Source organism: Strix aluco, chromosome 6 (assembly GCF_031877795.1).
Source record: "Strix aluco isolate bStrAlu1 chromosome 6, bStrAlu1.hap1, whole genome shotgun sequence".
NCBI lineage: Eukaryota > Metazoa > Chordata > Aves > Strigiformes > Strigidae > Strix > Strix aluco.
Window position 1 is genome coordinate 31,144,128 of NC_133936.1, and position 13,107 is coordinate 31,157,234.

The 13,107-nt window shown below is 42.7% G+C and overlaps 2 protein-coding genes across 17 annotated transcripts in view; one reads left to right on the forward strand and one right to left on the reverse strand.

Annotated features, from left to right (window-relative positions):
* On the reverse strand, window positions 1–4,702 carry NDUFB3 (NADH:ubiquinone oxidoreductase subunit B3). Of its 2 annotated transcripts, none has more exons than XM_074829488.1 (3): window positions 4,449–4,702; window positions 2,836–2,977; window positions 1–264 (listed from the first exon to the last, which is right to left on the reverse strand). In XM_074829488.1, exons 2-3 carry the CDS (start codon window positions 2,973–2,975, stop codon window positions 108–110), a joined length of 297 nt encoding a protein of 98 aa, XP_074685589.1. In that variant the 5' UTR covers window positions 2,976–2,977; window positions 4,449–4,702; the 3' UTR covers window positions 1–107. The 2 variants fall into 2 exon arrangements, with proteins under 2 accessions (XP_074685589.1, XP_074685590.1); XM_074829489.1 differs by lacking the exon at window positions 4,449–4,702 and adding an exon at window positions 4,051–4,312.
* The window catches only part of HYCC2 (hyccin PI4KA lipid kinase complex subunit 2), a 61,122-nt gene continuing 52,652 nt past the window's right edge, over window positions 4,638–13,107 (forward strand). For 5 of the 15 annotated variants that reach the window (XM_074829471.1, XM_074829463.1, XM_074829483.1 and 2 more), the window contains exons 1-2: window positions 4,797–4,846; window positions 5,432–5,475. The gene's annotated coding sequence lies outside the window, so the exon portion shown is untranslated. The other 10 variants (XM_074829473.1, XM_074829469.1, XM_074829474.1 and 7 more) reach the window with 6 other exon arrangements.

The following is a 13,107-nucleotide window of genomic DNA, read 5'->3' on the forward strand; positions in this document are numbered from 1 at the left end:
TGGTTTTGCCTGTGATAGACTTTAATATGCATAAGTACAGAGTGAACAGCAGCTTATGTATGTTTCAGCTTAGTAATTAGTAAGTATTAAGTTGTCATATTTTATCTTCAGTGATGGCCTCCATTCTTCTTTGGAGGAAACAGTGTATATTCAATGCCAAGAGCTATGACGAAAGCTGCAAATCCCCACTTGAGTCCCCTAGTAAAGACTTCTGTTAAGGTGGCAGGTTTTGCAAAGCCACCCATGTATCTCCAGGCTTCATTACTAGAAGAAAAATGAAACCAAAAGAATAAAACAAGATCAGTGGAGCCACTGTGATAAACATTAACAGGAATATCTTTGTTCAGAAAAAAAGATTATTTCAAGTAGGTATACACTGAGATGGTAACATTTCTATCATTTAAGTAACAGGAGCTACCACAAGTAAAGTTCATGATATCAACTCTACCCTTTTATGCATATAATTTGAGATACAAGTAACACCAGCAAACAACATAATTTTAGTAACAGAATCACCTCCCCAAACTTATGTATTTATTGTCTTCTGTTGTTTGAAACAAAATCAGAACCCACTAGCACATGCATGGGATGGAGTACCTGCAAAGGCTAGTCACTGTGCTAGACAGTACCTAGCAGTTAAATCTTGAAAGGAAAAGTTTTTCCAGCCATAGAAAACTCATCCTAGTGCGAAGGCACTTTCTGTTTTACAGTACCACTTAACTATATTAGGGTCAGAAAAGCCTACTAAAAGTGATTTAAAAAAAAGCTGAAAAGATTGTGTTTAGCTAAAAAGCTACACAGTATTTACAAACCTCATGCTGTTTTGCCCCACTCTTTTCAACCTACATTGTTATTGAAACATTAGTCACTGTTACAACTGAGTACCAGTATTTATGTGTAGCAGGAGTGTAATCTGTAGAGATGGACACAGTTTGTCTCTTCTAAGGACTCAAAGTCCTTAAGAAAAAAACATTTGCACAGAAAAAAGCATAATTTCAGGAGAAGATACAGGTTTTTTAAAGAAGGGTGTCAAGTACTTATGTTCATAATTCCCTTGTGCAGGTGGTTTCTGTGACTTGGGATGAAGGCATATTGGCATGGAAGAGTATCTTCTAGGTCCTGGTACAGGGTACTAACTGATCAAGACTTAGGCTTCCAAATATGATGTCTTTCACACAGCTTATTCTGTACTGAATAATTATGTACATTAATGTGCATTTGCTACAAAGGTGGAAAGCTGATCCCCTGTTAAAAGGAACTTAATATACCAAAGAGGGGAGCCCTAGAGTGGGTTACTTTTTCAAGACTTCTAATGCAAGATATTAATAATGCAATCTTCTTCCAGGTTACTGAAGCAAATAATTGATACTTTAATTTCTCCTTTATTAAGGAAGATTGGCATGATACTTATACTTCTCCTATGGAACTGAAATACTATCTTACATAAAATTTGAAAAGTTCGGGAGGAATCATCTCATGCTTTAAGAGTTTGACTTTGTTCCTTATTTCAACTTCTGACATAATTGTCTCAATCCCATTCTTTAACCAAACTTTTTTTTTTTTTTAAATCTAGGAGGGGCAACAAATATTACACAAGCTCTTTTCCAGTTTGCTGTTTTGCAGCACTTCCTGAACTTGGAAGTGTATGCACTAAAAGTAAGGTTAATTTACACCACAATTAACTGGTAAACTGTTGTCCATGTTGTTAAACTGTGTCCTTTTTTTTAATGGGAATAAGCCTATTGCTTGCTGAAAACAAAATTGTCTGAAGCAAAGAAAAAAAAAAAGGCAAACACTGCTTGCCACTCCACAGAAATAAAGGCAACATGAATGTGACACAGGCCTGGAAGGTTCATTGGTAACCAATACTCCTAAGGACTCATATCTCAAATTATTCTTATCACTGAAACTATGTTTTACTCTATGCTTAAGCCTTAAACTGTTTCAAAGGAAGGAAAAAGGTGCTATCAATCCCAAACCGCTTTAAGGTTATAGCCTGTAACAACTTTTTAACAGATACCTGTTTGTTCTTACATTTTTCTTGTACTGATTTGAAGTAAAGCCTTTTCTATGAAGGCTCCTGGAATAGTTTGCTCATGCAGCATTTCCCTTACAACACAAGACATTTAGTATTTTTATTCCCCAAGATTGAAGAGTACTTGAGCAAAGTATTACCTAATTCATTATGTGGGAGAAGTATGTTAAGCCCTGTTTTAACAGCTGCCTAAATGATCCAGAATTGCTCTAGCTAAAAAAGAGCAGGTATTCATTGTAGAGAGGGACAACTTCAGAGGTGAAAATCTGATCTTCCATTATGTCATTCACCTTATCTGCCATTTTGTCATTCACTTCTTACAAAACAAAATACACAGTTGAATCAAATTCCACATTGTATACTAGCATATTTCTTCTTTTCAAATAAAGGCCTCCTGTTGTATATGCTATTCCTATGCTATTCCTGCTCGGAATATCAATGTAAATTCCATCAACTTCAGCAAGATCTGAGCACACAATCTCTTTGCTGAGAAGGAATGGGCTTACTCACATGTAAGCCATGTTTTGGTGGATGAAGCATTGGTCATTGTGCCTGATCTGTATCATCATAAAACATCACAAAGTACAAGGGTGCCTTGCAAAATGTGGAGACTGGTCAAGGTGATGCAAGATGTGACCTCCATGCAAAAAAGTAAATAAAGACTTAACTGAAATTCTGACTAATATATTCTAGATGCATTTTCACTATTTTTACTAAAGAAAGAATAATCTGCAATGATAAGGTCCAGTTGATGCTACAAGACGACACATCAGGATTATTTTTAAGACTCTTGCACTTACCGAGCCCACGGATCCCTAAGACCCCGTTTAGCTAGCCTTTCCTGGACCTTCTCTAGTGGAGTACCTTCTATCTTCCACTGCCTGTAGTCGGGGAGTTCCATTTTGCTATGGCCATGCCCATGTTCATTTCCATGCCCCATACCTACAAGAAAAGATATGAGGTTTTTATTTTTCAGAGTTTATCAGCTTATTTACACACACTTGCAAAGAACAACGACCTGTACAGGAAAAACAGGGAGGTTACAATAAGTATGCCAAAGCACCCAGCACTGCACATGAAGCATTGTACACAATACACTGTGGAACAAAGAGCTAAGAGATTTTATGCTGCATTTCAGAAGTTGGTGATTAAACACAATAAGGCGAACTGCAGACTTAAGTGTTACTGTGTTGTAAGTCACCACCACCATTACATTCATGAAGCTGCTATGTAAATTTTCTGTGCCAGAAATTAGCGTCAGAAAAACAATTGTTTTCAATGTGTATAAATGTACTTTAGCAACACCAACTTGCAGGCTTTCCAGAGTACATCAAAAAGCTCAAAGTTCAGTTTAGAAATTTCTGATTTTAAGTATGCAGAGCTACGATCACCAAGGCCTGAAGAAAAACATGAGAAAAACAAAGACTTGGTTCCTCAGCTCCTCTTAAGTTGCCTCCAATTCAGTCAAACATAACTGTGGCAATAAAGAGGTACAGGATAGATGAATGGACAAGGATATGCACCTTACTAGTCATTTCACAAGGCTGGGAAATACATGCTTTATTTAGATACACCTTTGAGAGAACTACGAGGATCTTGTGGTTCTCATTAAAAACAATGATCAAGGCAGATGGGAAGGTGAACATTTTCAGCAAGATCATGAAGGACTGGAAGAAAATAATGATGGCTTTGAAATCTCTTATTTTCACAAAACACCTGAAACTTCTTTGAGCCAGGATTTCCCATTTTAACACATATCTGGTAGCAAAGAACAGATTTTGTCCTTAATTTTTAGGAGAATTGACTGGAATGTGATGGTGCCATGAATACAGTTTTGAAGCCTCCTAACTCTTAAAGACCCCAAGCCGTGGAGGCAAGCAAAGAGGATTCTCTTGCAGAAGGAAATCTGAAGAAGAGGTCTAATGCTGTTATTACCTGAAAGGCTCCCCCAAAATGAAACCCCAGTCTACAACCTTACCATAAAATCCCAAGATCTCTCTCCTACCAATGCTTACCTTTCTACAACAATGGGGTTTATGCGCACACGCACATTAGGGCCCACACGCCGCGGCCAGCGGGCTGCACTGCAGCACCAGCCGGGCACTCTCCGCCAGCAAAACAGGCAAAAGCAGGGCCGAAGGGGCGCCCCAAGACGAGGGAGAGAGGAAGGGCCGCTGGCCCGGGGGGGCGGCTGTGCTTCTTAACAACCCGCGGAAAGTGGCCACGGCGGCTGCGCGAGGCCGCTCCACCGCACAACCCGACGCAGCGGACGTCGCCGCTACCCCCTCCCCAGCCCATGCACAGGTACTCCCAGGGAAGGCGGGGGGGGGGGGGGGTAGGGCAGCGGCACAGGCAGGTCCCAGAGAGCGCCCAGGCCCACCCCCCGCGCCTCCCGCCGACGGGCCCTCGGTACCTGCCCGCTCCGTGACCCTCCTTCAGGACGCAGCCGCCACCCGGAAGCGGAAGTCGGCGCCAGGACCGTTCGCTGCAGGAAGCGCAGCCAGCCACGAGGGTTCCGCGCAGCTTCCGTTCCGGATCCTCCCCTTGTCTTGGCGAAGGCCGTGAGGCCGCTGCCCAGCCCTCTGCTGTCGAGGCACTCCCGTCGCCGTTTAACGAAGCAGGTCCCGCACACGGCGCGGCGTCACCGACTCTGGCGGAGGAGCTGAGGGGTAGAGGGGGCGAAGGGAGACACAGAGGAGAAAGCGGCCAATCAATGCGGGGCTTGTTGGGGGCGGGAGCGGCCCAATGGGCGGGTGCGTTGTTGAGCTGCGGGGTTGGCAGTGGCTGGAGGTGGCAGTGGAGGAGAAGAGGGTGAGGGGGCGGCGGCGGCAATGATAGCCGGTACCGGAGCCGGTGGGGGGAGGTGGCTGCGGGGCCTGGGCCGGCACTAGGACCAGGACCGGGACGGCAGCAGGGATCCCCCCCGCCTTCCCCTCTCTTCGCTGGTTGGCCGTTGCCCACCGGTCGTTGCCGGGTGCGCGAGCAGGGACGGAAGCCCGCAGGGTCTGCGCGTGCGGGGGCGCGAGCCGTCGTCTCCCGCTGTCGCCAGCGCTGCTCGCTGGGGTGCGGGGCGCCGCGCCCGGCCTCCCCTTCCCCCTCCCTGCAGACGGCGACTCCCCAGACACCGCAGAGGGCGGGCGGCGGGGAGCATCCCCCCATCCAGCGGTTATGTAAGCCCCGGGCCCGCGCGCCCCCGGCCCTGAGGGCGGAAGAGCGGTGGAGCGGCCGCGGGGCCCGGGACAGAGCCCTCTCGCTGCCTGCCCTCGGGCTTCACCGCGTCAGGGGAAGAAGTCGTGGGGGAAGTCGGAGGTGCTCGCCAGCCCGACTGGCACCAGAAGCAGAGTTTCGGTTTTCAGTGGATGTATCTTAAAAGAGCGTCGCTGTTTCTTTCCGTAGGAGAAGCGGGGAGACATTCTGAAATCCTGGAACTGCACTGAAAGGTAAGGGAAAGTTCAGAATTCTCTTGGCAGCTGCTTCTTGAGTGAGATGGTTGCTTGGTTCCACTGAGTACCTGTCTCTGGGGAGCTCAGCGTTTTGCATACCGTGGCTATGTAATTGTGAAGTGCCGATTGTGTTAGTATCTGGATAATTAAATTATTTTTTATGTTCCTCAACGTTGAGTACATAGTCCCCTTCATCCAGAAAGAAACTGGTAAAAGTTAATTAGTCAGTGACTTATAAAGGGTTAAACTAGTCCTCAATTGTAGATGATATAATCTCTACTCTGTTACATTAATTTCTGATGTTTTTATAAGAATGAGAATAAACACTGGTATACAGTATGATGCTGACAGAATTTTAAGACAGGCTATAGTGTTTTGGGTTTTTTTTAAATATCCTCATGTAAAGCTGCTTCTGGGTTTCAGGGGTTTTTTTAATAGGGATATTGGGAGCACATGAGATGAGTTCCAGGAGGAATGCCATTATCATGTTATTAACAGTGAAACTGTTCTAAATAGAGTGCCATCTGTTTAATCCAGACTGCCTCTGTCTGGTTTCAGCATTGAATGTTTTTCATTGTGAGGTAAAGTCTGCAAGATTCAGAGCAGTCTCTTCTCTGCAGATGCAGTGTCAGGGTGAGAGGAGACACATTTGTTTTTCTGTAATGTGTGTGGGGTGGAATTGCAGGAGGGCTCTTTATTTGTGAGGTGCCTAAATCTCTGTCTTGTAGAGAATGAAGTTCTGTCAGATACCTGTGAAGTATTTCTTGTTTCTTATTGTGGCTGACAGTTAATGGGTATGTGTTCAAAGTCCAGAGTTGCTGAGGAATGTTTCCTCAGAAAAAATTTTTCAGTGGCCCATAGACATGTTAGATACCAGTCACCTTAGTTTTATTTTTTGAAGGAAAAATACAAAGTCCTGGTTTAATTTATGGGGGTTTTTTGCTTTGTTTTCTTCACGGTGCTTGGAAGCATGACTTGATTATTTATACGTGAAGCCATACTTTACTGGTATTGCTGAATCTGTCAACAAGAATGTTCAGTTCTGATCACAGAATATTGACTTTGTGTGACCTATTGCGGTCAAATGGAATTGTAGCAGAGGTGTGCACTCAGGAAGATTTGTCTTCAAATACATTATCACTTTCAAGGTTTAACAAGGTTTTGGGTAGCTGTTTCCCCCCACCCAAGTACATAAAAACTCTCAAAAAGAAAAACTGCACAGTTGATAGATTTTCTCTACCATGAGGTTGCTTAATGTTTTGTTCCCTAAATTTCCTTTTCCTTCAGCGTGGACCATACTCTTTCTTTTACAAATAAGACTGCAAATAGGAGGGATGTGATGTTTTGGGAATACAGGAAGCTTTTTGAAGCTGTATCTTCACCAAATAAGTGAGTCTGCATGACTTCAAGGGGGCTTACAGTCTTGCTACAACCTGGTTTTGAGAAGGAAACTTCACCATAATTAGTGTCAGTCTGAAGAAATGAATAGTATGCACAAGAAACTAACATAAAGAAAAGAAATTTTCTTCTTGTGTAAAAAATGATAGATGTCCTTTAGGAAAGGAAGGTCATTGGGACTCCACATACAAATAATCAGTACTTTTTGGGGTTTATTCAGTTGGGGTTTTTTTTGTACTACTCCTGGTGGTGATAATTACAGAAAAGGTTAAGTGTTCTAAGGTACAGTTATGTTAGCATGTATCCAGACATGCTAGTTATGATTTGCTGGGATTCCTGCTTGTATTGCTAGGTTAGAGGAAGGTGGCAGGGTGTCATGGTTTAACCCCAGCTGGCAACTAATCACCACATAGCCACTTGCTTGCACCCCCCTGGTGGGATGGGGGAGGGTGAAAGTGAGAAAACTTGTGGGTTGAGATAAAGACAGTTTAATAGGTAAAGCAAAAGCAGCATGCTCAAGCAAAACAAAATAAGGAATTAATTCACCAGTTCCCATTGGCAGGCAGTTTTCCTTAGTCTGTGGACCACCCCTGTAAAATGCTCATAAAATGTCCACAGAATGTCCACTGAGTTCATTTAGTTCATGACTTTGGTCTCCATCTGGTATGGTGGTCACTCAGGGCAGGAGCGGTGGTGTGTTGCATGGAGTTATTGGATGCCAAAGCCCGGGTCAGGTTGCTGCTGCAGTTGCACTGCTTCTTGTAAGACTTGTCCTCCACTGGTTTGGGTGGTTCCTGCTACAGTAATTCCTATAACATGCAAATCAAATCCTGGGTTACAACAGTTTAGAGGTATTTCTATTACAATCTCAACCCCTGGTCCCTTTGGGCCAGGTTATAGGGTTTAACATTGCAATGAACTCCTCCCCTTGCTCCTAGCGTGGCTAGCAACAAGGGGTTCCTGCTCTAGTAATGCACATAACGTGCAACTCCAATCCCAGGTTACAACAATTTAAAGGTATATCCATTACAATCTCCACCTCTGGTCCATTTGGACCAGACCATAGGGTTTAACATTGTAATGAGCTCCTCCCTTTGCCTCTGCTCTGGCTTGGACTTATCCACAGACTGTGGTCCTTTAGGGGTGTACCTGCTGCAGCATGGACTTACCCACAGACACAGATGCTTCGAGGTGTACTTTCTCCAGCGTGGACTTATTCTTGGGCCACAATCCCTTCAGAGGTGTACCTGCTGTGTAGGTACAGCCACAGATGCTTCGAGATATACCTGCTCTGGTGTGGACTCATCCACAGCCACAGATGCTTTGGGGTGTCCTGTTCCTGCATGGACTCATCTACAGGTCTCAGTCCCTTTGACTCAAGTTCACTCTGGAGTTCCAGCCTGTCCAGTACAGCAGCGCAGAAACGGCAGTGATGCCCTGGCCATCTGCCAGCCCAGGCGCCTCGCCATTGCTGTTATCAAAATGTTCCCAGGCACAGCAGAGTTAAGATGATCAGCAGTACAGCAAGCAGCAAAAGCAAAAAGCAGCCACTAACGAGCACTAGACTCTAATACGCAGTAAGGCAAGCAAGTCCCATGGCAAGCACAGGAGCCTGCCAATTAATAGCTAAACAGAAATAACAGCTATGAATTCAATCTAGCACATTCCAATCAAATCTGTTGTTATCTCAAACCCGTTGGGCTCCAAAAAGGACTGTTGTGGTTTAACCCCAGCTGGCAACTATGTACCATACAGCCACTTACTCCCCCCCCGTGGGATGAGGAAGAGAATCAGAAGGGTAAAAGTGAGAAAACTCATGGGTTAAGATAAAGACAGCTTAAGAGGTAAAGCAAAAGCTGCACATGCATACAAAGCAAAATAAGGAATTCATTCACCACTTCGCAGCAGCAGACAGGCGTTCAACCATCTCCAGGAAAGCAGGGCTCCATCACGTGTAACGGTTATTTGGGAAGACAAACGCCATCACTCTGAATGTCCCCCCTTCTTTCTTCTTACCCCATCTTTATATGCTGCACATGACGCCACACGGTCTGGGATAGCCCTTGGGTCAGTTGTCCCAGCTGCGTCCCCTCACAACTCCTTGTGCACCCCCAGCCTGCTCGCTGGTGGGGTGGGGTGAGAGGGAGAAGAGGCCTTGACCCTGTGTAAGCACTGCTCAGCAGTAACTAAAACATCCCTGTGTTATCAACACCGTTTTCAGCACAAATCCAAAACACAGCCCCATACTAGCTACTGTGAAGAAAATTAACTCTATCCTAGCTAAAACCAGCACACAAGCTTTTCTTGAATAGCTTTCAAAAGCCCATATTTCCAGAAATCTGTGTTGATACACCTTCTGGATTAAGATTGTGAGATTAATTACGGGTACTGCTCTTCTCTGCATGTGCATGTAATATTTTCTCTAGCATTGAACTGTGTTTATTGGTGTGGCCTTCATGACTGTTTTCTGGAGTAGAGCTGTGTGACTGACAGTGACTTGAAGAATTTTCAGTTTTGAGATGACAAAAAAGGGTTGTGGGGTTGTTGTGTCTTAATACATATTTGAACTACTTCAACACTGCATCTTTTTTCCTGAAATTGTATGTTACTTACTCTGGCTTTGTATTAGTAGCCATTTATAAGTCATGGGAAGCTTTCTGTCATTTCAGTAAAATTGTCAATCTTGTTTTAATTACATTAACGATGGAAAAGATCTTTTAGTCCACCTTGGGTTCTTTGGATGTTTTAAAAAAGAGGCTATAAAAGGTGGGGAAGCAAATTATCTTCTTAGGCAGTATTAGAGAGCTGAATATTTTACGGATACAATCATAATCTCAAACCATTTTTTCACCTCTCTTTTTTGGAGAAGTGATGTGCTGGAGCAATAGTCTTAGGTTTTGGTGGGTTTTTTTGGGGGGGGGGGGCGGGGGGGGTGTAAAGACCATTATTCACAGGAAGTCATGCTGGGCTAATGTGCTATTCTCTCTTGAAGTCTAAAGCTCTGGGGTCCTGGTATGGGACAGGACCATTGTTCCAAGTCCTGCTTGTCTCCCACAGCTAAGCAGTATTTGACAGCAGGTGTTTTATTCTTACACTCTTTTTCTAGGCAAGCATATAGGGTTACTCCTTAGGTCAGCTTTCCCAGTCTCTCAGTGGGTCTAATGTTTTGTATGGATTTTGTTCTGTGGGTATAGTTAATTTAAAAACTTTTGAGTCTGTGTATGGTTTTTCCATCTACCATGTTTTATGGCAGTAAGCACCATACCTCATACGTTGTATAAGTCATTCCTCTGTTCTGTTTTGAGCCTGTCACCTGAGAACTTCATACAGAAAACAGGGAGTATCACATGAGGAGGGGCAGAACTGTTTGGCTCTTTCCCAACCAGTTTGATATGAGTTTCAGATCTTTAAAGATCAGTGTAATGTATTCACTCAAAACACTTGTCTGGGCAGGAAAATAATTTTAGATTTCGTTAGTTTTTGTTATGCTTGGCCCTTATATTAAGATACAAACTAGTAGCAGGAAGTGGAGCTGGAGGCTTCCCCAGCTGAGTCCTGATGAAGGACATCTGTGCCATAGGAATGATCATTTAAGAAGTCCTGTGACTCTTTTCAGGGGAAATTGATGTAAGCAGAGGCAGTCATCAATAGTCCAGTTTGACTTGCTACTTCAGTCAGTTTTCATTTCCAGATAGAATAGTTGTGAGAAGTAATTCTTGACTTATTTAACGCTCTTTTCCACAGTGTTTCCTTTGCAGTTATTTGCTTGTAGTAGATAAAATTTCATGCAGAGTTGTGTTCAAGGAAACCCTAATTCCTGGTTTGTGTAAATTGTTCACACATTTCATGTAGGCTGTAAAGGTAACTATAAAATAGAGATGATGACTTTAAGAATGATTTGTAGGTGTTGGGTATTATCTGAATGATGTGTTGGTTTTTTCCCTGAACCTTTTTTTTGTTGTCTTTTTTGGCAGAAGTAAATATTTTTTAAAAATGGAATTGCAGGATGGTTGAGGTTGAGAGGGACCTCTGGTGATCATGTAGTTCAACCCCTTTGCTCAAAGCAGGGCCAAGTAGGGCAGGTTTCTCAGGATGTTGTCAGTTGGATTTTGAATATCTTCAAAGACAGATACTCCATGACCTCTCTGGGTAACTGTGGTGGTTTAGCCCCTGCCGGGGTCTGAGACCACGCGGCCGCTGCCCCTCCCCCACAAAGGGAGTGAAATACAAAGCCCCAAGACTGAAATAAGGAAAGGTTTAATACAACAATGCAATAGCAACACAACAAGCAACAGCAATAACAATAACAGTAATAGTGATAGCAATGAACAGAGCAAAATAGCTACCAAATACAGCAGTTTGAAGCACGATGTACAAGACCACGAGTGCACCGCGCTCCCGCCAGGAAAATGTGACCTGCCAGGATGTGAGGTCGGCATGGTATCTGAATAACCCGGCTAGAGCTCCCCCCCACTGCTGGGGAAACTTAACCCTATCCTGGTTAAACCAGGACAGTAACTTGTTGCAGTGTTTAAACACCCTCACTCTAGAGAAGTTTTTTCTTATGTTTAAGTGGAATTCAGTAGGTTTCAGTATGTGTCCAAATAGGTGCAAGGTCTCTTTGAGAGTAAGAAAGTATTCTGAGTTTATGCTTGTATAACTAACTGTAGATAAAATAGCAAGCTGGTTGAATTTTTCTCTCTGCACCTTTACTTGGATAATTCATGCTTCTAATAACAAGACAAATAATTTAAAATTTTTTTTTTTTTTTTAACTTTAGTCACAGGACAGATTTATGGAGTGACTCAATTGGTCTCCTTTTTTGTATAGCATTCTGACTTCAGTTTCTGAACTTGAAATACAAGGTCAAGAGGTAGAAGGGTGCTCCTGATGAAACAAAATATAGTTATCTAGTAAAACCCTACTTTAAAACAAAATTCTCTATTGTCAGCAATACCACAGAGAAGAGAACATATAAACCTTGATCAGGGGCTGGAGTTCCAACACATGCTGCAGGTTATCAATAATACTAAAGGTTTTTTACTGTAAGGAAAATAGCTGCATGACCATTAGTCATTCTTCTGTTAGTTTTATATTTTTCTGTCAAATATAATGAATTTGGGCATAGGCTTTTCTATATTCTGCTTTCCTTAAAGCCAAAGAAGATAGAAATGGTCTGTTAAAGATGTTTATTGTATGACATTTATGTTCATATATAGTGTTTTAAGAATAAATTATGTGGTCATGGACCATATTTGTCTAACAAACCATGTACTTACTTTTAAACTTAATCTGCATCTTTTAATGCCACTGTAGAGTAATTTGGATCTTGTACCCTGATGAAGGATTAGGCTGAACTCAACAGCAGCATTACTCTCTCACCATGAGACAGTCTCTTCTGAAATCCTGTGTTCCCATGCTATGGATTCTATTTGAAAATGTTCATGAGAATAAAAATCACTTATGGTTATCTACTTCAATAGATATTTTATTAGTAAGCACAATGCAGACAATTTGTAAAAGACAGAACTATCATTGGCAAGTCACCTTTTTGGTCTTCCCTTTGATTGTTTTCTGTTCTTCTGCAGGCAGTCCAGCTTGCCCCTGCTGCCCACTGCCTATGTCAGATCTGCCACCTTGACCTTCAGGTGTGATTCAGTAGACTAATATGGATTTTATGGTTCAAATTTATTAACTTCCTTTTGCATGAACATAGAGAGCCAGAGATGTTTTGAAGGAGATCTTAGTAGGGTAGTGAAATAAAATGTTGGGTGAATAACTATTGCAAAGTGGTAACGTATTTATTTATGCATTTGTTTATTTTTCTCTCAGTACTGAATATCATTACTTGGAAAATGCCAAGTTCCCTGGCTGCATAATACTGTTCAGAACAGGACCTGATAGAGTTGGTTGGAGCAGTTCAAACCTGGTGAAACACTCTTCCTAGAACTCCCTCCTCCTGCATATTCTGCTTTTTTTTTCCTACAGGACAGAGCAGTTAATGACATCTCATTTTATATTGTATAAGTTATACAGGTTTTTGACAGCGAATTTTGCAGTCCGGAAATGCTGAGTATTCTTGTGTATAATCTCAATAATTTAGCTAATCTTACTATGCTTTTATTTTACTACTGTAATTCTTCAGAAAACTGAAATGGTTAGGTCATCTGTATTGGTGTCTGCATTATGTATGGTTCATGAGTTCTTTAAATAGTTATACATTACTGTTCC